Below are 27388 nucleotides of genomic sequence, written 5' to 3' on the forward strand. Positions count from 1 at the left end.
TCAGTATTAGCCTCTGACATACAGCCCTCAGTATTAGCCCCTGACATACAACCCTCAGTATTAGACTCTAACATACAGCTCTCAGTATTAGCCCCTGACATACAGCCCTCAGTATTAGCCTCTGACATACAGCCCTCAGTATTAGCCCCTTACATACAACCCTCAGTATTAGACTCTAACATACAGCCCTCAGTATTAGCCTCTGACATACAGCCCTCAGTATTAGCCCCTTACATACAACCCTCAGTATTAGACTCTAACATACAGCTCTCAGTATTAGCCCCTGACATACAGCCCTCAGTATTAGCCCCTAACATATGATCCTCAGTATTAGCCCCTGACATACGATCCTCAGTATTAGCCTCTGACATACAGCCCTCAGTATTAGCACCTGGCATAATACTCTCAGTATTAGTCCCTGAAATACAGCCCCAGTATTAGCTTTTGACATACAGTCCTAGTATTAGCCCCTGACATACAGCCTGAGAACTAGATATTGACATACAGCTCTCAGTATTAGCCTCTGACATAAAGCCCTCAGAATTAGCTCCTGACATTAGCCCCTTACATAGAACCCTCAGTATTAGCCCCTGACATACAGCCCTCAGTATTAGACCCTGACATACAGCCCTCAGTATTAGCCCCTGGCATACATAACGCAGTATTAGCTATTGACATACATAACCAGTATTAGCCCCTGACATACAGCTCTCAGTATTATCCCCTGACATTCAACCCTCAGTATTAGCCTTACTGACAGCTCCAGTAGCAGACTCAGGTTGCCATGGTGATAACGCTATGTGCCGGGTGATCACGTGGTGTCAACAGCCGCAAACCGCTTCTCATTGCGACCTTGATGACGAGCAAAATGTGTGACAGCGCCGTGCGGCTGAGGGAGAGAGCACAGCGGCTGGGACAGCAGAAAGAGCCAGGCCCCGGACTCAGCGCACATCACAGGCCCCAGATTTCCGAGCTCAGCCCTAGCACACACCCCGCGCCTAGCACCTGCCAGGGGGTCCTGCGGAGGATTACATGCTTTGCTAGCCGGGCTCCTTACCCTGGCACCCGGGGCTGGCATGGCCTCCAACACCGACAGAGAGATGATCCTGGCCGACTTCCAGGTACAGCTGAGGGGGAGCAGGCTGAACAAAGATCTGGGGGTGGATAGGCAGCCTGGGTCTTTGACACAATAGCAAACACTACAGCAGGAGAAGGGATCAGCCTGACAGAGCTAACAATACACTGTCATCTGCAGTCTGGGAGAGCATAAAACGCCCAACGAGGGGTTAATTAACCTCTCGACTGCCAGAGGGGTATGATGTAATCCTGTCTGGCATACCAGAGGTTAATACAGATAAAAACAAATGAATGTTTGAAACTAATCTAATTATAAATATACAGCCACCCATCGTCTCATATTATCTCATATTCAGTCACCTGAGTGCCCTATTGCTTTGTCTCTTCTGACTCAGTGAAAACTGACCAACCCCCTAGTATCCTAAACCTGTCCCTGAGGAACCCAAAGCCCTTGTTAGGCCAGGTTTTATAATAATGTTTGGAGAACGTCTTGCACAAATGGTGCTGGTGGAAATTTCATGTGTACAGATATCTCACTGTGCATTATACCCTGGTGCCAGTATGCCACCACTGACCCTCTCAGTCTCTGGTACATCTAGGGTGAGGGCTTTGGGGGTTAGGGCTATGGTTAACCCTGAGGTGAGAGATGTTTTCATAATTCTCTGCAGCCCTCTAGTGCATCAAAAGGGTTAACAAAGGGCAGCTTCACCCCCTGGGTAGTTGCCTGTGATCTTGCTACCCCGGCAACATTACCTCACCCACATTATGGTTTTGTTATGGTAATATGTCAGCAATATTTTGGTTGCCATGGTAATACTGTTAAGACCCTCATATCTACAATAATCTATCAGGTCTTTCCATCCTTTTTATATGAGTGGCCTTGTTTATTCTTTTTTTTTTAACTTGAAAGGCAGGTAAAGCAGTTTTGAACATTTTGTTTATCAAAACAAATCTATTTGTTTATATAAACAAACCTCATTTGATAAGTTTAAATAAATGCCCAATTTTCTTTCGTGATTCAGATAGAGCATTCAATTTTAAGCAACTTTCTAATTTACTCCTATTATCAATTTTTCTTTGTTCTCTTGCTATCTTTATTTAAAAAAGAAGGCATCTAAGCTTTTTTTGGTTCAGACCTCTGGAAAGCACTTTTTTATTGGTGGATGAATTTATTCACCAATCAGCGAGGACAACCCAGGTTGTTCACCAAAAATGGGCCGGCATCTAAACTTACATTCTTGCATTTCAAATAAAGATACCAAGAGAATAAAGGAAATTTGATAATAGGAGTAAATTAGAAAGTTGCTTACAATTTCATGCTCTATCTGAATCACGAAAGAAAAACATTTGGGTTCAGTGTCCCTTTAAGTGTATGTGCACCAGTAGATCACACAGACAAGCTTCATAAACAGACTGATCCCATTAAAGGGACATGAAACCCACATTTTGACTTTCAGGATTCAGATAGAGCGTACCATTTTAAACAGCTTTCCAATTTTTGATCTATTATCACATTTTCTTCATTGTCTTAGTATCCTTTGTTGAAAAGCATACCTAGGTATGCTCAGAAGCAGCAGTTAACTACTGGGCGCTAGGTGCTTATTAGTTGCTCTAGATAAATATGTTTTGTCATTGGCTCACCACTTGTTCAGATAGCTCCCAAAAGGGCATTGATGCTCTTTCAACAAAGGATAATAAGAGAATCAAGCTAAATTGATAATAGATATAAATTGAAAAGTTTTTTTTTTAAATTGCTTTCTCTAGAAACTTTCCGCATTTCAAACATTTCTATTTGGATGTAATAGGAAAGAGGAGGCCATGATATAGGCTAAGAGGATGTGATTACAAACAGGTTGTGTCAGTGGCAAGTTTTATTTCTTGTACAGATATGTTGTGTGTAAGTGGGTGGTGTTAAATATAAATGACTGAACAAGTGCTTTTGTATTTTAGTCTATTTGTTCTCTTCATATTAAAACTATGTATTATGTATAAGAAAAAAATAAAATGTCACTTATTGTATTAATATTTCACAATAAAAAACGTTCAGTGCATCCCTTGAGCACAATGTTTAAATATATATTTACATATAACTGCGCAAGTTACAGGGGCAAAGATTGGGGGCAACAGTATACTTCCATGGATGACAATACATAACTACCATATACCTTAAAGGGACAGTAAAGTCAAAATTAAACTTTCATTATTCAGGTAGAGCAGCAACTTTCCAATTTACTTCTGTTATCAAGTTTGCTTTGTTTTTTTGGTATTCTTTGTGGAAGAGTAAATCTAGGTATGCTGATATGAGCTCAGGAGTGTGCACGTGTCTATAGCAGTCAATGGCAGCAGTGTTTTTAACTGTTTAGCATCGCTATCTACAATGTTGCAAACACTTCTGCCAGATGGCTAGATGTGCACACTCCTGAGCACACCTAGGATTAATCTCTAAAGGTAGATTAAACCCTACATTTTCTAAAATTTCATGATTCAGATAGAGCATATAATTTTAAATAGCTTTCCAAAATATTTCTATTATCTAATTTGCTTCATTCTCTTGGTATAATTTGTTGAAAAGCATACCAAGGTAGGCTCTGGAGCTGGAAGCTAGCTTCTGATTGGTGCTTAACATATATGCCTCTTGTCATTGGCTTACTGATGTGTTCAGCTAGCTCCCAGTAAGGCATTGCTGCTCCTTCATTAAAGGATACCAAGAGAATTAAGCAAAAATATTAGAAGTAAATTGGAAAGTTGTTTAAAACTGTAGGTAAACACTCCCATTAGTTATTGGTTCAGGATGGTTTTACTAGAGGCTGGCGAATTCAATCTCTTGGACATCCGTTCAAATTGCTCTAAAGATATTCAAACACTGGATCTGTATAAGGTGAAACATAGTATAATAGCGGTTGTGCATGCTACCTTATCTGCTTCATGGCGAGAATCGCATTTTAAAGTTTTAAATCGTGTGTATATACCCCCTGCTAGTCTAAATAGATGGTTTCGTAACTCTCTAAATTTATGACCACGTTGTAGTTTTCTAGAGGCCGACCTGGTCCACATGTTCTGGAGTTGTCCGAAAATACAATAATTCTAGCAACGTGTGCAATTCTGGTTGAACAGGATGTTTACTTCCTAAATAGTATTCCAATTACAACATATTATTTTTTTATTAGACTCAAGAGACTTTGTTTGTAATGCTGACTTTATTTAACACAATAATCTTGGGAGGGAGGTACCTTATCTTGAAAAACTGGAAAGCTAAAAGGGAACCAACGATTAATATCTTAACTTTTCTAATACATTCACAATATACAATAGAACAGTTTGATAGTGCTAATAATGGAATAAATCAACAACATAGATTTGCTTGCAAATGGCTAGATTTTATCAAAATATATAGAAATAATACACAAACCCAGCCTGTTCTTTAATATAAAATTGGAAAGGACAAATTAGGAAGAGGAGGAGGTGAACGGGGGGGACCTTTTTCCCAAAATATATATATTTTTTTTCCTCCCCTCTCTTTCCCATCCCTCTCTCAACCTTCTCTCCCCCAACCCAATATGTTCTTTCGGAGTACATGAATAATTTCGTACTTTAACAGAATATGTTTGCTATTGGATATTAGTATTATACGTACCTGTATGAGTAGGATATAATATGGATCATGATACATAGACACTTGGTGTCCTGACTTTAATTCAACGATGGTTCTATTTTTTTGGCCTACACATATATGGGAATTTGCTTTGTTTTTTTTTTTCCTTTTCTGTTTTTCTTTTTTTTTTATAACCCATTTTGTATTGTAGGCGAGACTAATAGCAATTTAATGTTAAACAAAGAATAAGTTTATATTACTGTTATTTTCCTTTATCTGTATACTGAAAAATTGAAGCTAACTTCTTATATATTCAAACTATTCTGTGCTGTAACAGAATGACTGTTTCCTAACTTTTGCAAGATAACCGACATGATTTTTTTCACCATGTATTAACAAACTATTTGAAGCACTGTTTTTCTGTTAATGTATATCAATCCTCAATAAAAAATTAAATATTAAAAAAAAAAAAAACTGTATGTTTCGTCTGAATCATGAACAAGAGATTTTGAATTTCATGTCCCTTTAAGAAAGAATACCAAGCAAACTAAGAGATATTGATAATATAAGTAAATTATTTTGTTTAAAACTTCATGATTTGTTTAATTTTAACTTTACTGTCCCTTTAAGGCCGCCACCTGCAATGCTAAAAGAATAAGTATCACATTTATTAACTTGTTCTCCCCTACAGGATCTGATATGTGATATAGTATTTATGGGAAATATAAAACTAACTTATGATCAGCTCATATTAAACTGAAATAGGAAATACTGGATAAAACTTTATGTTCACAAATACAATTTACAGGTTTGGTTATTCCCCCTCTATTTCTTTTAAGACACCTATGATTTTAGAGTGTGAGTGTAGCTGATATATACCATGGGCACTAAAAGCCACATTATAGATGTCATATGGAGTTGATTGTAATTGATGATGATGTACAATGATCACATTATAAATGTCATATGGAGTTGATTGTAATTGATGATGATGTGCAATGATCACATTATAGATATTTTTACATTCTGTACAGGACTTTTAAGGCATTACAAAGGGTATGATAACACTTTTACGTCATCTCTATGGGCAGTTATTACAAGCTGTCCTGCTGCACTATCTTGCTTCCTTTTTGAGCAAATAAACAATCAATGTAATGTATCAGATAATACCATCACACATCCCAGCAGGAATCCTCTAGTTTGCATATCCGCACAATTAGACAGGACTTAGTTGTGCTGGCTGAAGCACCAAATCAGCTCACAGTTCCCATGAGTAAGCACATAATACTAATGCTTGCTGGCAGTTTCATAGAAATAGCAGCCACTCCCATTCATATCTTTTTAACTTTTGTTTTTAGAGGAGGAAACTGTTCACACTTAAAAATAAAAAAAATACATTATTATTAGACTAGTGTTGTTAGTGTACGTTATGCACTGTACTCACAGAGATTCGGTTCAACCCGTGCACTGCTATAGTTGCAGTGTGATCAGTATTGCCAAATACTCTACGCACTAGTTTAGGATCTGCTAAAGGCAGTTTTATCAGTTGAGTCAACATTCTAACTTGTTTCTTCATTTTACAGTTACTGCTAACTGGTGATAAAGAGAACTCGTGAAATATCAGTTATGCATGCGAAAAAAAGGACAGTGAAGTCAAAATTAAACTTTCATGATTCAGTTTTAAACAACTTACCAATTCACTTCCATTATCTAAATTTGCACAATCTTTTTATATTTACACTTTCTGAGGCACCAGCTCCTACTGAGTGTGCACGATTTACAGAATATACATATATGCATTTTGTGATTGGCTGATGGCTGTCACATGCTGTAGTAGGTAGGAAAATGTAACTGACTGCCATTTGTCAGAAAAATATCTACTACTCATTTGAAATTTAAACTAAGTGCTTTCTACAGTGTTTAATGGTACTTTAAACCCACTGTTGACTTATTTATTTATTTTATGTCTTACCAGCCAGAATGCTAGGGAGCCACTGGCTTCTTTTTTGTAGCTAGACAAATGTACTGTATGTGTGTAAATATATCTGTATATATGGAATAAACACCAGTTAGGAGCCAGACTTCAAATTATTGTGGCTCAGTGGCTCCTGGAATATTGCAAACTCTGTATGAAACAATATATATATCTATCTAGACAACTTGTAAGGCTTGGAATATTATGTTACCTTACTACAGGGGTTGACAAATTGATTTCAAATTTGGGCGCCAACAGAAATCTATTGGAGTCGGTAATAGGCTGGTTGTTTAAGAGCGAGATTGTTGTGCTTGTACGTAGAAATGATAGAACAACTTACAAAAAAAATATATATTTCATTGGCAGTTTTACACCATGTGCATATGCCCCATGCATGAGCAATAATTGGTCCAGTCACAGTCTTCAGAGCATACTTACCCACTGGTATTTGAGTAAACAGAGAGATCGGTACACATGCGCACACTTGTTACCATTCCTATAACTTTTTTAAAGCCTAAATCGGCTTTTTTCAATATGGCTTTGTAGTATTTACATATTAAAACTGGCATTCTAGCTCTGTACCTTAAAATGTTAAGAGCTGTGCGTTACATCCTGGCTCTTAGGATGTTTCAAGCGATTTTTAAGATGTTTTAAAAAATATTTGGCTTCATAATCGCTGTTTGCTGTGTCTGTAGATTCTCATCTACAGGGTACCGTTGTAAATAATTTGTTAAACTGAATAGTTAGAGCTGGTAACTGTGTATTTACATATTATTTTTGTTCTGGAAGTCGGGTAACTCACAATATGTCTATTTACAGTCGTATGCAAAAGTTTAGGCACCCCTGACAATTTCCATGATTTTCATTTATAAATAATTGGGTGTTTGGATCAGAAATTTCATTTTGATCTATCAAATAACTGAAGGACACAGTAATATTTCAGTAGGAAAATGAGGTTTATAGGATTAACAGAAAATGGGCAATATGCATCAAAACGAAATAAGACAGGTTCAAAAATGTTTGCACCTCAACAGAAATATTGCATCAATATTTAGTAGAGCCTCCTTTAGCAGAAATAACAGCCTCTAGACACTTTCTATAGCCTGCAATGAGTGTCTGGATTCTGGATGAAGGTATTTTGGATCATTCCTCCTTGCAAAACATCTCAAGTTCAGTTTGGTTTGATGGTTGCCGAGCATGGACAGTCCGTTTCAAATCACCCCACAGATCCTCTATGATATTCAGTTCTGGGAAATGGGATGGCCGTTCCAGAACATTGTACTTGTTCCTCTGCATAAATGCCAGAGTAGATTTTGAGCAGTGTTTTGGGCATAGCTTCAACTTTGTGACTGATTCCTCAACATTATTCTCAAGTATCTGCTGATATTGAGTGGAATCCATGCAACCCTCAACTTTAACAAGATTCCCAGTACCGGCACTGGCCACACAGCCCCACAGCATGATGGAACATCCAGCAAATTTTACTGTGGGTAGCAAGTGTTTGTCTTGGAACGCTGTGTTCTTTTGCCGCCATGCATAACGCCCCTTGTTATGACCAAATAACTCCAATCTTTGTTTCATCAGTCCACAGCACCTTCTTCCAAAATGAAGCTGGCTTGTCCAAATGTGCGTTTGCATACCTCAAGTGACTCTGTTTGTGGCGTGTGTGCAGAAAATTCTTCCTCCGCATCACTCTCCCATACAGCTTCTCCTTGTGCAAAGTGCGCTGAATTGTTGAACGATGCACAGTGACACCATCTGCAGCAAGATGTTGTTTTAGGTCTTTCGAGGTGGTCTGTGGGCTGTTTTTGACCGTTCTCAACACACTTTGCCTTTGACTCTCTGATATTTTACTTGGCCTGCCACTTCTGGCCTTAACAAGAACTGTGCCTGTGGTCTTCTATTTCCTCACTATGTTCTTCACAGTGGACACTGACAGCTTAAATCTCTGCAATAGCTTTTTGTAGCCTTCCCCTAAACCATAATGTTGAACAGTCTTTGTTTTCAGGTTATTTGAGTGTTGTGTTGAGTCCCCCATGTTGCCACTCTTCAGAGGAGAGTCAAAGAGAACAACAACTTGCAATTGGCCACCTTAAATACCTTTTTCTCATGCACCTGTCTATGAAGTTCAAGGCTTAATGGGCTTACCAAACCAATTGTGTGTTCCAATTAATCCGTGATCGGTAGTTACAGGTATTCAAATCAACAAAATGACATTAGTGCCCAAATTTATTCATCTGTCTAATTTCGTTTTCATGCATATTGCACGTTTTTAGTTAATCCAATAAACCTCATTTCACTACTGAAATATTACTGTGTCCTTCAGTTATTTGATAGATCAAAATGAAATTGCTGATCCAAACACCGAATTATTTATAAATGAAAATCATGGAGATTGTCAGAGGTGCCTAAACTTTTGCATACGACTATTATAATGTGTCTGATTCTAGTCTTTCCACTTAAAGACATTGGCTTCTATAAATTCAATACTGCTATTCTGAGACCCTAAAAATACATTGTTTCTTGTCTAATGCAATGCAAAGCGATTTTTAAGATGTTTATAAAACATTTGGCTTCCTCATCACTATTTGCTGTGTCTGTAGATTTTGATCGACTGGGTACAGTTGTAAATGAAATGAGATAATTATTTATAGGGCCATTCTAGCTGCATTGGAAAAAGAGAAGTAACTATTGTTTACTTCTAACTTCACATCCCTTTTTTTTTTTTTTTTGGTTGAAATTCCTTGTGACACATGACACAGTTACTGTTTTTTTTCTGATTAGTTTAAATTTAGGAAATAAATTGTAACTTTGGATTTGCAGAAATGTGCAGAATTTGTTTTTTCGCTGAAGATATTGTGTTAACTTATTTTCAAATCAGATGATATGTTATTTGGTCTTGGGTGCCCAAACTTTTTCATACAAGTGCATGTGGACACCTGACCATCTCACTTATAGGAGCTTGTTGGGCATTGCATTTCAAAACCATGATAATATGGAGTTGCCCCCCCCCCCCCCCCCACCCTTTTAGGCTGTAACAACTGTCACTCTTCTGCAAATGCTTTACACAAAATGTTGTAGTGTGTCTGGGGAAATTTGTGGCCATGAGTTAACTGATGTTGGAAGAGAAGGTTTGGCTTCCAATCCGCATTCCAATTCATCCCAAAGGCATTCAGTGGGATTGTGGTAGGTCTCTGTGCAGGACCACTCAAGTTTCTCCATACTTTACTCATCTAAGCAAGTCTTCATGGGCCTCAATTTGTGCACAGGGGCACAATCATGCTGGAACAGAAAAGGGCCTTCCCCCAACCGTTGCCACAACTATGGATGCACTTAATTGTCTTTGTATTCTGTAAGGTGATGCTTAACTTGGAACTAAGGGGCTTAGCGCAGACTCTGAAAAACAGCCCTAGACCATTATGTCTCCTCTAACGAAACTTTACAGTACGCAATATGCATTCCAGTAGGTAGCGTTCTCCTAGCATCCACCACACCTGGATTCTTCCATTAAACTGCCAGATAGTGCAGTGTGATTCATCACTCCAGAGAACACATTTCCACTGCTCCAGTTTGCTTTGTCTACAACTTTGTGGCTGGGGTGTTGCACCTAGATGCTTCCACTTCAGAATAATATCACTTACAATTAAACGGGTAGATCTAGTAGGGCAGAAATCTCACAAACTGATTTGTGGCAAAGGTAGCTTACTATGACAGTGCCACGTTTGAAGTCAATGAGCTCTTCAGTATGACCCATTATACTGCCAGTGTTTGTCTATGGAGATTTCTTGGCTATTGGCTGCATTTTATGCAACTGTGGGTGTGGCTAAAACACCTAAACTCATTAATTGGTAGGGGTGTCTGCATACTTTAGGCAATATAGTAATATATCATATCTATCTACACACATACAGGGTGATTTTCTTTTTTTACTATTACTGTCCGAATAAGAAATTGCAATGGATGAGTAAAAAATTAAACTTTCTTCTATCTTTATATTCTATAGCAGTATTTTACCCACACACCTGTGTGTGTGTGTGTGTGTGTGTGTGTATGTGCGTGTGTGTTCTCCACAGGACCTTTTTAATGGGTGCACCACCCGGTCAGTATTCAGATAAAATTAGCTGCTATTAACATTTTTAATGTTCATTTATCATTAGATATATTTATCCAACTAATTTGTGCTTTAGATAGAAGAAACACTTCCCCTTTCTCACCCAACTGGCAAAATTGTCCGTGGAGAACACAAAATTTAGCTTATTTAGCCGAGTGGTCAATAAAGCCTTTCCGGTTGGTGAACACATTCGAAAGGTCCTGGGGAGAACACTATATAAACCAAACTGATTTAAATATATCAGCAGTTTCATGCACCCCGCCTACCAATACTTGTTGAACATAACGTGAAACACTCCTTATAAAATGCCCTTACCCACACATTCATAATAATAGCATAATACAGAGCTGGCCAAATACATGTACCAGACAATGAAATCATATGATGCTTATAGAAAATGTGTGAACATCAAAATAAAATCTAAAATGCTTAAAGGGACATTAAACACTAAATACATGCTAGATAGAATGATGCGTTCAAAGAAAAGATTAGTCCATGACTAACATGTAGATGTATTTTTTAAAGTTTCATTAGTTGTTTAAAAAGTGACAAAATAAGTGTAAAGTTTTAGTGTCTATAAAACACTGGGAGCTGCCATGTTGTAACTTGTGTTACCTTCTCTGCTGTGGCCAATTAGGGTCAGTTATACATAGGTCACTAGAGTGTGCAGCCAATGGTTGTGCTGGATTTAACAGTGTTCTGCACTTCCATTTCTAACAGGAACTGAAAAGCTCACAATTTCAGAATGGAATTACAGGCAAAGAGGACAAAATAAATAATGAAAGTATATTGCAGAGTTGTTTTATTATATACAATGTATCATTTTATATTACCATCTCAAAGTGTTTAATGTCCCTTTAAGAACATGTGAATGATACATATGAAGATTTTTTTAAATTTTATTATAATTTAAATAAATAATTACAGGTTGACACATTTGCGATTAACCTGTGTACCAGCCAGAATATTGAGCTTTGCAAATAAATATTTGGCCACAATGTTTAGTTATGATTCACAGCCTTAGGCATCTGAACCACCTACATTCAGGATGAGTAAATTAGCTGATGGTGACAAAGGGATTTAATTTTAATTCTCATAAACGATATGAATAAAATACGTGGCTGATATGATTACCTCAAAGGTTATTTTATGTCGTACAACAGGCTATCAAGTCATTCCTATATAGGAGTAGCCAAATTCATTTAAAAATTAGGACCCAGCAATTATACTGAGGAACAACTTTTTAGGTACCAGATAAGAATTGTTGTGTATTGATATGTTTAGAATAAGTCATCAAATTAGGAGCCAAAGTAAAATTCTCAGTCATTGCATTCAGGAGTTGTTAATTAAAAAAAAAAAATACATTTTTATAAGTCAATTGACCCCTACTATTTCAGACCTTCTCCTCATGTCAACAAATAAAACCCTGCCAGTTGCTACCTAAGCATACAGCGACTGATGAAAAAGTTATGGACACTAACACAAAGTCAGGAATGGTGAGCTCTGCTGTGACGTTTTGTTTTCTAGTAACTACATAACCGGTATGTAACTTGTAAACATTACATCCTGAGAATTATGGATGAACAGCTGCTATTATTTTCTTTTAACTCCTAATTTTTGGAGATCTCATCTATAAATATTAGCCACATTTGATTTAAGTTTTTATTACCATTAAACAAAATTATTTTTGTGTTTAGTTCATTTCCCAACATCTTTTTGTTTGTTTGTTTTTATACTCACTACACTGGTGCTAGGAAATCCTTTTACAAGCATAAGTGTAGGTTTTCCACTGAAATTCTACAAATAAAGCCACAGAATGTCCATGCTCCAGTCCCTCCTTTTATGTTGATACTTTTGTTATGAAAAGACAGCTTTTTTAATCTTTCCAAATATTGGGCAAACTTTGTTTCCCAGAAATACATTTTAAATTTTATTGTCTCCTCCTCCGCTATGGTTCTTTTGTTTTCAGGTTCCTCGGGCTAGGCTTTGGGATCCTGTGAATCTCCTCAACCCAATTAAGGACAAGGTTTTGAGTTTTGCCTTTTCATAGTCCTCATATTGGTAGAAATCCATCTTGTGGGGGTTTCTGCAATTCATGGCTCATTTGAATTCCCAGGCAGATTTCCTGAGTTGTCAGGAGAAGAATAATCCTGGGGTCTCGCCATTAGGAAGGTTTCCTGGAAATATTCTGGAACTTGGGTAAAGTTGATAGCATTAAGGGAAAACTGTAAATATATCAGGCATTGCACCAAAAGAAGGAATCCTTATGACTTTGCTGTGGACTCCATGGTAATTGTAGAAGTTCAGGTTAGTTTGTCTTTCCTTTTAATTGTTTTCCTTCAATGTGTGGTTAAAATGTCAAATGAGGCAAAGAGGCTTATTCTTCTGGCTCCTGCTTTATGTTCTAGCACTTGCTTTTGGGTCTAGTTATACTGGTTGGATAGTTATTGTTTTCTTGTAACATCATTTGTGTCAGTGCCAGTCCTTTACTAAAAGTGCTTGCACTGACAGCTTTGTTGGTGGACCATTGACTCTCTAGAAAAAAGCTTTCTTAGATAAAGTTGTTTCTATTTTCTGAAGGCTTGTAAACCTTTAACAGCTATTACGTATTTGGGTCACATTTGGCTAATGATGCGAACACAGGAATTTCTGTGTTCTGCAGATTTTGGATGTTTTCCAAAAATTGCGTAATTATAGGTTTAGCTATTATGTTCCTGAGCATTCAGGTTTCTGCACTTTCAGTTCTTTCATGTGAATATTTGCACTTTATCCTGATGTAGTAACATTCAGGCCCTTCAAACAAATTGTCTTGTTTTCAGATGTACTTATCCTTGTATGTATTGCTTGGATCTAAATTTAGTTTCTTCATGCTCTTCAGTATCATCCATTTTGAACCTTTACACAAAGTATTTTTAAACATATTACTATTTTAAACTTATTCCACTCGTCTTGTGGCTTTGACCTCAATGAGATGTGTTTTTGAGGTGGGTGTGATTTTCCATTATTATAAGGTCATTTTCAGAGCTCCACCTTCATTTCTGGCAAGGGTGGTTTCTTTTTGATATCTAATTTCTGATAATGTGGTTTCTTTATTCTGCCTGAATTTTAGGAATGAACACAAGGCTCTTCTCCACAGGCTTGATGCTTTCAGAGATTTCAGATATTTGGATACTACTAAGGAAATTTGGAAGATTTCTGTCTCCTTCCTGGCACCAGGAAACGGTCCATAGAATTCCTGAGTTTATTTATCTAGTTTGATTTGCTTTGTGATACTGGTGGTTTATAAAAAGCTTATTCTTCTTTTTTTTTTGTTTACTTGGGTGGTTGCAGCTTTGGGGTCTTTTGTCATAAAGGTTTAAGTGGACAAGTTATGGTCTTGTTTTGCGTGAATCTGCTAAATTCTAACAACTCATTGTGTTTGCACCAGCTTAAGCAGCATTTGGTAGAAAGGGCTTAACATACCTGGTTTATTCAGCCCTTGACAGAGTTTTATTTTTGTTTATATACCTTACTGTCATTTTGGTCCAGTATTGGTACTAATGGAAGACTTCCAGTTTTTTTTTTGTTTTTTTTGTACGTATACTGATATTGTTCTATGATAGTGTGAAAAAAAATTCATACTATAACAAAAATGACAATTTCTTAACATTTAAATTAGAACTATATAAAAGTATTTTGTCACTGTCCCTGTTGCTCATACTAGCTGCTGGGGATATCTCCCCCACAACTTTTTAATCTTGCCCACCCATGTATGCCTTTCCATAGACTTAGAAACCTTACTCAAGTTCCTTTTGTATCTAAAGCCAACACCCCCTTCGCTTGTGCGCTCTGGAACTCTCACTCTGTTTGCAACAAGCTAACTTCTATCCATGACCTCTTCATCACCTATTCCCTCAACCTCCTGGCTCTCACAGAAACCTTTCTCTCTCCTCAGACATAGCCTCCCTGCTACTTTTGTCCCTTTTGACAGTCCCACTGCCGCTGTAGCAACAAAACTTCTCCAGGTCACTTCCTCTTTAGGAACTGTCACATTGGACCGACTCTCCCACTCACAAAGATGGACACTCTCTTAATCTGATTTTGAGCTATCGATGCACTCTCTCAAACCTCACAAATTCCCTTTTTCCTCTTTTTGACCATAATTTGCAACATCCCAGCACTTTTTTTTTTACTCTCCCTCCTTCTAACCCTCACACCAAACTCCAAAGAAGCAGTAAAACGCTAGATCAGCAACATCTTTCAAACTCTCTCAAACCTCTGCTCTCTTCCATCTCCTCCTTTATTTATCCGGGACCAATCTATCTGTCACTACAACTCCACTCTTACATCGGTCCTTGACAAATTGGCACCTCCTACCATAGCTTGAAAATCACACACTCATCCTCAGCCCTGGCATACACCTCTTACACACTACCTATGCAGATGTTCACGCATGTTCAGCTGACTTTCTTCACTACAAGTTTATCTACTCATATCCCGATTCTTTCTTCAAAACTAAAATGTCTGTTTTCCGCTTTTAATACCGATCTGTGCCCACCCGCACCTCCTATAACCACTTATCTTAGCTCAAGATTTTGCCAGGCACTTCAACAAAAATTGATTCCATTAGAAACAAAAATCATTGCTTAACATATTACCAGTCTCCAACCCCCCTCAACCATTTGCAAACATCTGAAACCCACAAAGCCACAAATTCAGCTCTTTTGCCCCTGTTACTGAGGAAGACGTTTCTGCCCTTATATCTTCCTCCTACCTCACTACCTCTTCCCTCAATTTCTTCCCCTCACAATTACTCCCCTCCCTCTCTCATTCTCTTACTTCAATCCTCACACATATTTTCAATCTTTCCCTTAGCACTGGTATATTTCCCTCATCCCTTAAACATGCACAAGTCACACCTATCGTCAAAAAAAACCTTCTTGATCCATCTCCATCCAACTACTCCCCCTTGCCTTAAAACTTCTGGAAAGGCTTGTATAGACATGTTTATCACATTTCCTCACATTAAACTCCTTCCTTGATCCATTGCAATCTGGACACTCCACAGATGTTGCACCAACACTCTACTAATGACCTAATTACAGCAAAATCAAAAGGCCACTTCTCTCTGTAAATCCTCCTCGATTTGTCTGCATCCTTTTACACTGTTGACCACCCTCTCTTGCTCCAAACCTTCCAATCCTTTGGTATCTGCAACACAGCCCTCTTGTGGTTCTCCTCCTACCTGTCCAACCAGCCCTTTAGTGTAGCCTCTGCCCATTTACCACTTTCTGTTGGGGTACCACATGGCTCTGTCCTTGGTCCCCTTCTCTTCTTAATTTATACGTCATCCTTAGATTCCTTATTACAGTCCCATGGGTTTCAATATAATTTTTTTCACTAACTGTCTTTCTGATATTTCATCCTGAATGTCCTCTCACTATCTGAAGAAAGTTGTTTTAAACTGTATGCTAAATCATGAAAGAAAAGAAAAGTTTTGGGTTTCATGTAATTTAAAAGGATAGAAAGGTCAAAACTAATATGTGTGTGAGTGCATTTAAAGGGACAGTCAACACCAGATTTTATTGTAGTTTAAAAAGATAGATAATCCCTTTATTTCTCATTCCCCAGTTTTGCATAACCAACACAGTTATAATAATACACCTTTTACCTCTGTAATTACCTTGTATCTATGCCTCTGCAAACTGCCCGCTTATTTCAGTACTTTAGACAGACTTGCATTTTAGCCAATCAGTGCTCACTCCTAGGTAACTTCATTTGCATGTGCTCAATGTTATCTATATGAAACACATGAACTAACACCCTCTAGTGGTAAAAACTGTCAAAATGCATTCAGATTAGAGGCGGCCTTCAAGGTCTAAGAAATTAGAATATGAACCTCCTAGGTTTAGCTTTCAACTAAGAATACCAAGAGACAAAGCAAAATTGGTGATAAAAGTAAATTGGAAAGGTATTTAAAATTACATGCCCTATTTGAATCATGAAAGTTTATTTTGGACTTGACTGTCCCTTTAAATTTTAAATAGAAGCATTCAAACACTACAGTGTACACCTTCTAAGTATTCAAAGACACAATACACACCACAGCATGTATTAAGTACGTGTGCACGTGCCCTCACAGCATATGCGCGTGTGCTGCTGAAAAACAATAAAAACTCTTAGTAGAAGCATTTCTTCTAATTGAAGCATATTGCAAAAATTGTTCTATTTAAAATTGAAATGCACCCATTCACATTTCACTTTTGACCTTTCTACAAATGTAGACTGATTGCCAATTAACAGTATGAGCCCAATGATCTAAACCGCTCCTCTATGGTGAGATACTGTGAGGTTCTTTCAAAGAAATTTTGAAAGGCAAATATATAAATCTCAAAAAAGCCCTCCCCAAATGTCTGTGAATTCTCTCCATGCTGGCGAGTTTTTTGGTCATCAGCCCCTATGTCTCAACTATAAAAGAGGTCTGATAATTAACTGTTGCATATGTCAGTTTTGTAAACAATATGAGGCAAATAACAGAGGTCAAATGTCAACATCCAAATGTCTAAAGCTGCCAGACGTATAATCACAAAATAATCATTGAATATATTGTGGTCAGACTGCTGTATCAAAAAGAAACTGTGGACACAAGGGGGAAATAAATAATGAAACTGAATTACTACACACAAATGATGTCACTTTAAAAAAAATAAAGAAAAATGAAAGCACGTTTGTATTTGTGTAAGCTATATTTTGTCATTAGGTGGGACATAGGGAGGTGCTTGGTGAAATCTCACCGTGTGACCTAATGACCCTTTTATTTACTTAAAGGGATATGAAACCCAACATCTTTCTTTTGTGATTCAGACAGAGCATAGCAAGTTTAAAGAAGTTTCCAATATATTTTTATTATCAAATTTGCTTTGTTCCCATGATATTCTGTGTTGAAGAGATAACTAGGTAATTAAGCATTGCATGGCAGGAAATAGTGCTGCAATCTAGTGCTCTTGTAAATGGATAACATTCTAGCAAAACCGCTGCCATCTAGTGCTCTTGCAAAACTGCTGCCATCTAGTGCTCTTGCAAATGGATAACACTCTTGTAAAACTGCTGCCATCTAGTGCTCTTGCAAATGGATAACACTCTTGTAAAACTGCTGCCATCTAGTGCTCTTGCAAATGGATAACACTCTTGTAAAACTGCTGCCATCTAGTGCTCTTGTAAATGGATAACATTCTAGCAAAACCGCTGCCATCTAGTGCTCTTGCAAATGGATAACACTCTTGTAAAACTGCTGCCATCTAGTGCTCTTGCAAATGGATAACACTCTTGCAAAACTGCTGCAATCTAGTGCTCTTGCAAATGGATAACCTTCTTGTAAAACTGCTGCCATCTAGTGCTCTTGCAAAACTGCTGCCATCTAGTGCTCTTGCAAAACTGCTGCCATCTAGTGCTCTTGCAAATGGATAACATTCTAGCAAAACCGCTGCCATCTAGTGCTCTTGCAAAACTGCTGCCATCTAGTGCTCTTGCAAATGGATAACACTCTTGTAAAACTGCTGCCATCTAGTGCTCTTGCAAATGGATAACATTCTTGTAAAACTGCTGCCATCTAGTGCTCTTGCAAATGGATAACATTCTTGTAAAACTGCTGCCATCTAGTGCTCTTGCAAATGGATAACATTCTTGCAAAACTGCTGCCATCTAGTGCTCTGGCAAATGGATAACATTCTTGTAAAACTGCTGCCATCTAGTGCTCTTACAAAACTGCTGCCATGTAGTGCAGCAGAAATGGGCCGGCTTCTGAGCTTTTGTCCATGCTTTGCAACAAAAGATACCAAGCAAACTAAGACAATTTGATAATAGAAGTAAATTTGAAAGTTGTTCAAAATTGCTGGGTAAATATGGCAGCCGGACTCCCCCCACCGTTACGTAGCTGCCTTCTTCTTCAAATCATCATCAAATCAGAATCCAGTCCTCGGACAGAAATTGCACGCGCGTGCAATTTCTGTCCGAGGACTTGATTCTGATTTGATGATGATTTGAAGAATACGGCAGCTACGTAATGGTGGGGGGAGTCCGGCTGCCATATTTACCCGGTATTACACAAGTTACCGAAAGTGATTACTACAGAAGCAAGGCGGCATGGCAGGAGGGATATACTGCAGGCGGATCTTCGGTTCTTATATTTCTAGCACAAATAATGTTAAGGGAAGTGTTGAATGTCCCTTTAAGATACATTATAATTCAAATGTTATTCATCCTGAAATAAGGATTAGTTTGTAATTATGTAGCATGAGGCTGTATATTCATGGCTGCAATGTTTACATTTTCTGGTAAATTAACCCTTTGATGTCAGGGTTAATTTGTCTACATTGGATCAATGTTCCGATGTAAACAAATTGAAATCCCACGATCGCAAGATTTCAATAATGGGGTCGGGGCGTCCCTATGACGCTAGGCACGCCCACCATGACCCGATCCCATTCTAGACGGCATGGAATGTCCTAATGGCGTTTAAAGGTTAATTAATTTACAATGTCGTGTTTTACCAGAGGTTTCTGTAGGATTATTATGGGTATTATATCTAGAACATTTTCTTGGTTTTATTCTCAAAACTGTGATTTTGTGTCTTCAGAAATAACATGCCCCTTCTTCACAGCAAAAAGTTATAAAATGAACACACAATGTTGAGAATTAGACCTTAAAGAGACATAAACAGAACATACAATTTTAAACAACTTTCTAATGCATTTCTATTATGAAACTTGCTTCATTCTCTTGTTATCTATTGTTGAAGAAACAGCAATGCACTATTGTGAGCTAGCTGAGCACATTGGGTGAGCCAATGACAAGAAACATATATGTGCAGCCACCAATCAGCAGCTAGCTCCCAGAAGTACATTGCTGATCCTTCAACAAAGGGTAAGAAAAAATGAAACACATTTCATAAAAGAAACGTGTCAGAAATTTGTTTAAAACTATATGCTCGATCTGATTCATGAAAGAAAAAAATGGGATTTCATGTCCCTTTAACACAATAAGTCATAAAAAAATGTCTGAAAATCAATATTCAAATGATACACTGATAATCAACATATTGATTATCAATTAATCAATTTTTATTCGTTCTCTTAGTATCTTTATTTGAAAAAGCTGGAATGTAAGCATATGAGCCGGCCCATTTTTGGTTCAGCAACTGGGTAGCATTTTCTGATTGGTGTCTAAATGTAGCCACCAACCAGCAATCGCTACCCAGGTGCTGAACCAAAAATGAGCTGGCTCCTAAGCTTACATTCAAATAAAGATACCAAGAGAATGGAAAAAAAATTGATAATTGGAGTAAATTAGAAAGTTGTTTTAAAATTGCATGCTCTATCTGAATGATGAAAGTTTAATTTTGACTAGACTATTCCTTTTAAGGGATATGAAAGTAAATATGAATCTTTCATGATTCAGAACATACACTCCCTATATGCAAGAAACAGCTTAATAATAAAATGCTCTAACACGCTAGGGTTCTCTTTTTGCACGTTTATAAGTGTGTTGTGCACTTTATGTATAACACACACATTGTTACAAATGCATCTGCCCTTTGGTACTCAAGTTACATGATCACCCCTGAGCCTATTTCAGTATGCTGTCACGGAAAAGAGATAAGGTTTAACATAGACCAAAAGAACAAGGTACATTTGAAGCAAATGAAAACTTTATTTAAACTGCATGCAGTAAAGCAAGAAAGTTTAATTTGGACTTTCACGTCCCTATAAATCCCCCATTGTAGCTTTAAAACCCTTTTTACAGAAGGAGCAGTATAAGTGTTGTGACCTTTTTCCGAACTGAAGGAGCCAGCGCAGCCCATCATCACTGGTGCAAGTTCTGCACTAACAAGCTGTATACTTTGGCCAGTTAAGTTGCAGAGCTTTGCATGTGTGAGACCGGCCCTGAGCTATCGGAGTTCATATGTAGTTCAGTTCTTGGTAGTTTTGTTCTAGAGGTGCAGACGTTGGCGCTAGTGCCAGGTGGAAACCGCACACACTGTAACCCTCTGTATCACTTTGTTTTTCCAGGCTTGCACGGGTATCGAGAATATTGATGAAGCTATAACGTTGCTTGAACAGAACAACTGGGATTTAGTAGTAAGTATTTTTACTTATGTTTGTGCTTTTTTTGTTTGTTTTTATATTGAGGGTTAATAAAACATTTCTTGTACTTCAGGAGCTGATAATAGGAGTTGTATTATTTTTACTCATGTTGTTAAATTTCAGTTTTTCAAATAGATTTAATTTAAAGGGACAGTCTAGTCAAAATTAAACTTTCAGGATTCAGATAGGACATGTTATTTTAAACAACTTTCCAATGTATTTTTATCAATACATTTGCTTTGCTCTCTTGGAATTCTTTGTAGGAAGCTAAACCTAGGTAGGCTAATATGCAAATTTTAAGTTGTTGAACTGCCTCTTATATCAGTGCAGTTTGACAGTTTTTTAAAGTTAGGCACTGCTAGTTCATGTGTGTCCTATACATAACATTGTGCTCAGTCCCGTGGAGTTATTTAAGAATTAGCACTGATTGGCTAAACTGCATGTCTGTCAAAATAACTGAGATAAGTGGGCTGTCAGAAGAGGCTTAGATACAAGGTTATCACAGAGGTAAAAAGTGTATTAATATAACTGTTGGTCATGCAAAACTGGGAAATGGGTAATAAAGGGATTATCTATCTTTTTAAACAATAAAAAATCTGGAGTAGACTGTCCCTTTTAAAGGGACATGAAACCCAAAAATGTTCTTTCATGATTCAGAGTTTTTTTAAATTGTATTCTCTATCTAAATCATGAAAGGAAACATTTTGGGTTTCATGTCCCTTTAAGTAACAAACACTCACCTAGGTTACGAGTTTTGTGTTAGAAGCTGTGCGGTGCTAACAAGCAGTTTATGCTCACTGCTCACTTACAGACAGCGCTGGTATTACGGGTTTTTAGAAATCCGGCGTTAACCGCAAAAAAGTGAGCGAAAAGCAAAATTTTACTCCACATCTCACCTCAATACCAGCACTGCTTACGTTAGTGATGAGCTGGCTGAACGTGCTTGTGAACGATTTCCCCATAAGAATCAATGGGGGAGAGCCAGCTGAAAAAAAACCTAACACCTGCAAAAAAGCAGCGTAAAGCTCCTAACGCAGCTCCATTGATTCCTATGGGGAAATAAAAGTTATGTCTACACCTAACACCCTAACATGAACCCCGAGTCTAAACACCCCTAATCTTACACTTATTAACCTCTAATCTGCCGCCCCTGACATCGCTAACACCTACATTATTTTATTAACCCCTAATCTCCCGCTCCGGACACCGCCGCCACCTACATTATTCTTTTGAACCCCTAATCTGCTTTTTGAAACCCTAATCTGCTGCCCCCAACATCGCCGAACCCTACATTATATTTATTAACCCCTAATCTGCCGCCCCCAATCTCGCCGCAACCTCACTACATTTATTAACCCCTAATCTGCTTCCCCCAACATCGCCACCACTATAATAAAGTTATTAAACCCTTAAGGCTAACCCTAACCCCCCCTAACTTAAGTATAATTTAAATAAATCTAAATAAAATTACTACAATTAACTAAATAATTCCTATTTAAAACTAAATACTTACCTATAAAATAAACCCTAAAATAGCTACAATATAACTAATAGTTACATTGTAGCTAGCTTAGGGTTTATTTTTATTTTACAGACCACTTTGTATTTATTTTAACTAGGTAGAATAGTTATTAAATAGTTATTAACTATTTAATAACTACCTAGTTAAAATAAAGACAAATTTACCTGTAAAATAAGACCTAACCTAAGTTACAATTACACCTAACACTACACTATAATTAAATTAATTACCTAAATTAAATACAATTAATTACAATTAAATAAAATTATATAAAGTACAAAAAAACAAAAAAACCACTAAATTACAGAAAATAATAAAGAAATTACAAGATTTTTAAACTAATTACACCTAATCTAATCCCCCTAACAAAATAAAAAAGCCCCCCAAAATAAAAAAATCCCTACACTAAATTACAAATAGCCCTTAAAAGGGCCTTTTGCGGGGCATTGCCCCAAAGTAATCAGCTCTTTTACCTGAAAAAAAAATTACAATTCCCCCCCCCCAACATTAAAACCCACCACCCACACAACCAACCCTACTCTAAAACCCACCCGATCCCCCCCTTAAAAAAACCTAACACTAACCCCCTGAAGATCACCTTACTGGGAGACGTCTTCTTCATCCAACCGGGCCGAAGTCCTCAACGAAGCCAGAAGAAGTCTTCATCCAGACAGCATCTTCTATCTTTATCCATCCGGCGCGGAGCAGGTCCATCTTCAAGACATCCGACGCGGAGCATCCTCTTCTTCCGACGGCTAAACACACATTGACAGTTCCTTTAAATTACGTCATCCAAGATGGCGTCCCTTCAATTCCGATTGGCTGATAGAATTCTATCAGCCAATCGGAATTAAGTTAGAAAAAATCCTATTGGCTGATGCAATCAGCCAATAGGATTGAGCTTGCATTCTATTGGCTGTTCCAATCAGCCAATAGAATGCAAGCTCAATCCTATTGGCTGATTGAATCAGCCAATAGGATTGGACTTCAATCCTATTGGCTGATTGCATCAGCCAATAGGATTTTTTCTACCTTAATTCCGATTGGTTGATAGAATTCTATCAGCCAATCGGAATTGAAGGGACGCCATCTTGGATGGCATCATTTAAAGGAACCTTTATTCTGTGTTTAGCCGCCGGAAGAAGAGGATGCTCCGCGTTGGATGTCTTGAAGATGGACCCGCTCCGCGCCGGATGGATGAAGACTTCTGCCCGTCTGGTGACCACTTCGCCTGGCTTGGATGAAGACTTCTCCCAGCTTCATTGAGGACTTCGGCCCGGTTGGGTGAAGACGTCTCCCGGTAAGGTGATTTTCAGGGGGTTAGTGTTAGGTTTTTTTAAGGGGGGATTGGGTGGGTTTTAGAGTAGGGTTGGTTGTGTGGGTGGGGGGTTCCGTCCGGAGTAGCTCTGTCTCTCCTGACAGTTTTTTAATCTGCTTGATCTTGTGGGTAAAAGTAATGTACCTTTAACTTACTGATATATATCACAGCCTTTGGTCCTTACTAGCAATATAAGTAATATTAAAGCATCCCTCGGATTGTAAGGGCTTAGTTTACTTCTAATAAATTTACGGACTGAGGGCTGTTAATAGTTACAGATTACTTTCTGTAGTACATATTGCGATTGTGCAATCCACAGAGCTTAAGTGTTTTTAACTCGTAACCCTGCTACTGTATGTGTGCATGTTCCTAGTTGATAACAATAAAGTGTAAATGTATGAATGATATGGAACACTTTTAATATTGTTATAATCTCTGTTCTAGCAGAGCTTACCGGTACTATACGATTGTGGAACTGGTTCATTTCTTAAACTGGATTGTATCCTCTATTACAATTAGTTTAACTAGTTGTTGTATGGTGGGTTTTAATGTTGGGGGGGAAATTGTAATTTTTTTTTTTCCAGGTAAAAGAGCTGATTACTTTGGGGCAATGTCCCGCAAAAGTCCCTTTTAAGGGCTATTTGTAATTTAGGGTAGGGCTTTTTTTTATTTTGGGGGACTTTTTTATTTTGTTAGGGGGATTAGATTAGGTGTAATTAGTTTAAAAATCTTGTAATTTCTTTATTATTTTCTGTAATTTAGTGTTTTGTTTTTTTTTGTACTTTAGATAATTTTATTTAATTGTAATTAATTGTATTTAATTTAGGTAATTCATTTAATTATAGTGTAGTGTTAGGTGTAATTGTAACTTAGATTAGGTTTTATTTTACAGGTAAATTTGTCATTATTTTAACTAGGTAGTTATTAAATAGTTAATAACTATTTAATAACTATTCTACCTAGTTAAAATAAATGCAAAGTTGCCTGTAAAATAAAAATAAACCCTAAGCTAGCTACAATGTAACTATTAGTTATATTGTAGCTAGCTTAGGGTTTATTTTACAGGTAAGTATTTAGTTTTAAATAGGAATAATTTAGTTAATTGTAGTAATTTTATTTAGATTTATTTATATTTAAGCTAGGGGGTGTTAGGGTTAGACTTAGGTTTAGGGGTTAATAACTTTATTATAGTGGCGGCGACGTTGGGGGCGGCAGATTAGGGGTTAATAATATTTAAATAGTGTTTGCGATGCGGGAGTGCAGCGGTTTAGGGGTTAATATATTTATTATAGTGGCGGCGATGTCCGGTTTGGCAGATTAGGGGTTAAAATATTTATTTTAGTGTTTGCGATGTGGGAGGGCCTCGGTTTAGGGGTTAATAGGTAGTTTATGGGTGTTAGTGAAATATTTTTAGCACTTTAGTTAAGAGTTTTATGCTACGGCGTTGTAGTGTAAAACTCTTAACTACTGCCTTTAAAATGCGGTACCAGTCTTGACAGGAGAGGGTTTACCGCTCACTTTTGGTCAGACTCGTAATACCTGCTCTATGCAAGTCCCATTGAAAATATAGGATACGCAATTGACGTAAGTGAATTTGCGGTATTTCCGAGTCTGGCCAAAAAAGTGAGCGGTACACCTGTACCTGCAAGACTCGTAATACCAGCAGGCGTTAAAAAGCAGCGTTGGGACCGGCCAACGCTGCTTTTTAAGCCTAACGCAAGACTCGTAATCTAGCCGCATATGTTTTAAGTAATTTTACATAAAACTAGTACCTTAGGAATTCCTAGACACCTAATATTTTCCAAAAAATAAATCAAAACACTATTTTTGTTTTCTTTCAGCAGTTAAATGCTCCAGTACTGTCTGATCTTCTAGACACTAAAGACTATTATAGACACTAAACACCATTATAACATGATACTAAACGGTCTGATCTTATAGACACTAAACACTATTATAACATGATACTAAACTGTCTGATCTTATAGACACTAAACACTATTATAACATGATACTAAACTGTCTGATCTTATAGACACTAAACACTATTATAACATGATACTAAACTGTCTTATCTTATAGACACTAAACACTATTATAACGTACTAAACTGTCTTATCTTATAGACACTAAACACTATTATAACATGATCCTAAACTGTCTGATCTTATAGACACTAAACACTATTATAACATGATCCTAAACTGTCTGATCTTATAGACACTAAACACTATTATAACATGATACTAAACTGTCTGATCTTATATACACTAAACACTATTATAACATGATACTAAACTGACTGATCTTATAGACACTAAACACTAATATAACATGATACTAAACTGTCTGATCTTATAGACACTAAACACTATTATAGACACTAAACACTATTATAGACACTAAACACTATTATACCATGGTACTAAACTGTCTGATCTTCTAGACACTAAACACTATTATAGACACTAAACGCTATTATAGACACTAAACGCTATTATAGACACTAAACGCTATTATAGACACTAAACGCTATTATAGACACTAAACACTATTATAGACACTAAACACTATTATACCATGGTACTAAACTGTCTGATCTTCTAGACACTAAACACTATTATAGACACTAAACGCTATTATAGACACTAAACGCTATTATAGACACTAAACGCTATTATAGACACTAAACGCTATTATAGACACTAAACGCTATTATAGACACTAAACGCTATTATAGACACTAAACGCTATTATAGACACTAAACACTATTATAGACACTAAACACTATTATAGACACTAAACGCTATTATAGACACTAAACACTATTATAGACACTAAACACTATTATAGACACTAAACGCTATTATAGACACTAAACGCTATTATAGACACTAAACGCTATTATAGACACTAAACACTATTATAGACACTAAACACTATTATAGACACTAAACGCTATTATAGACACTAAACGCTATTATAGACACTAAACACTATTATAGACACTAAACACTATTATAGACACTAAACACTATTATAGACACTAAACACTATTATAGACACTAAACGCTATTATAGACACTAAACGCTATTATAGACACTAAACACTATTATACCATGGTACTAAACTGTCTGATCTTCTAGACACTAAACACTATTATAGACACTAAACACTATTATAGACACTAAACGCTATTATAGACACTAAACGCTATTATAACATGTTTGGTGGTGTGTGGAGATCCTTGTATTATTATAGAAATAGTGTCTCCTGCAATGCTACAGATCATTATAAACCCTCACACTGACAGTCAGCCCATGCTCCTGCCTAGGATTAAGCACTTGTTTGCCTTTAGTAAGATGCACTGAGAATGTTTGAGAGTCCAGGTCTGTATGTGCTGATTAAGTACCGACTGCTTCTGAAAGGGTTATAAGTTTCTGCAGTGGGAGGTAATGTTAGTGGTGTGATCTGTGGGTGGAAGCTTTACTGCAACTGGCCTGGTAAATGTGTATCCACTGTGGACGGCCTGGGCAAAACCATAACGTGCTTCCACTTTGCAGTAAAATGTTTATATGTTTAGCTGATTTTTGCTAAGATCCAGCATCAGACTTAGGGGTACAGAGTCTAATCTTCCTCCAAATTCCTGTGTGTTTAAAAAAAAAAAAGA

The 27388-nt window shown here is 37.2% G+C and overlaps 1 protein-coding gene across 1 annotated transcript in view; it reads left to right on the plus strand.

Annotated features, from left to right (window-relative positions):
• Positions 1 to 868: 868 nt before the first annotated feature.
• FAF1 (Fas associated factor 1) overlaps positions 869 to 27388 on the plus strand; it is a 700642-nt gene continuing 674122 nt past the window's right edge. The window contains exons 1-2 of the mRNA XM_053693495.1: positions 869 to 1121; positions 20802 to 20870. Of these exons, the coding sequence (XP_053549470.1) occupies positions 1077 to 1121; positions 20802 to 20870 (114 nt within the window). The 5' untranslated portion in view covers positions 869 to 1076. The remainder of the gene's footprint in view (positions 1122 to 20801; positions 20871 to 27388) is intronic.

Source organism: Bombina bombina, chromosome 10, assembly GCF_027579735.1.
Source record: "Bombina bombina isolate aBomBom1 chromosome 10, aBomBom1.pri, whole genome shotgun sequence".
NCBI classification, from domain to species: Eukaryota; Metazoa; Chordata; class Amphibia; order Anura; family Bombinatoridae; genus Bombina; species Bombina bombina.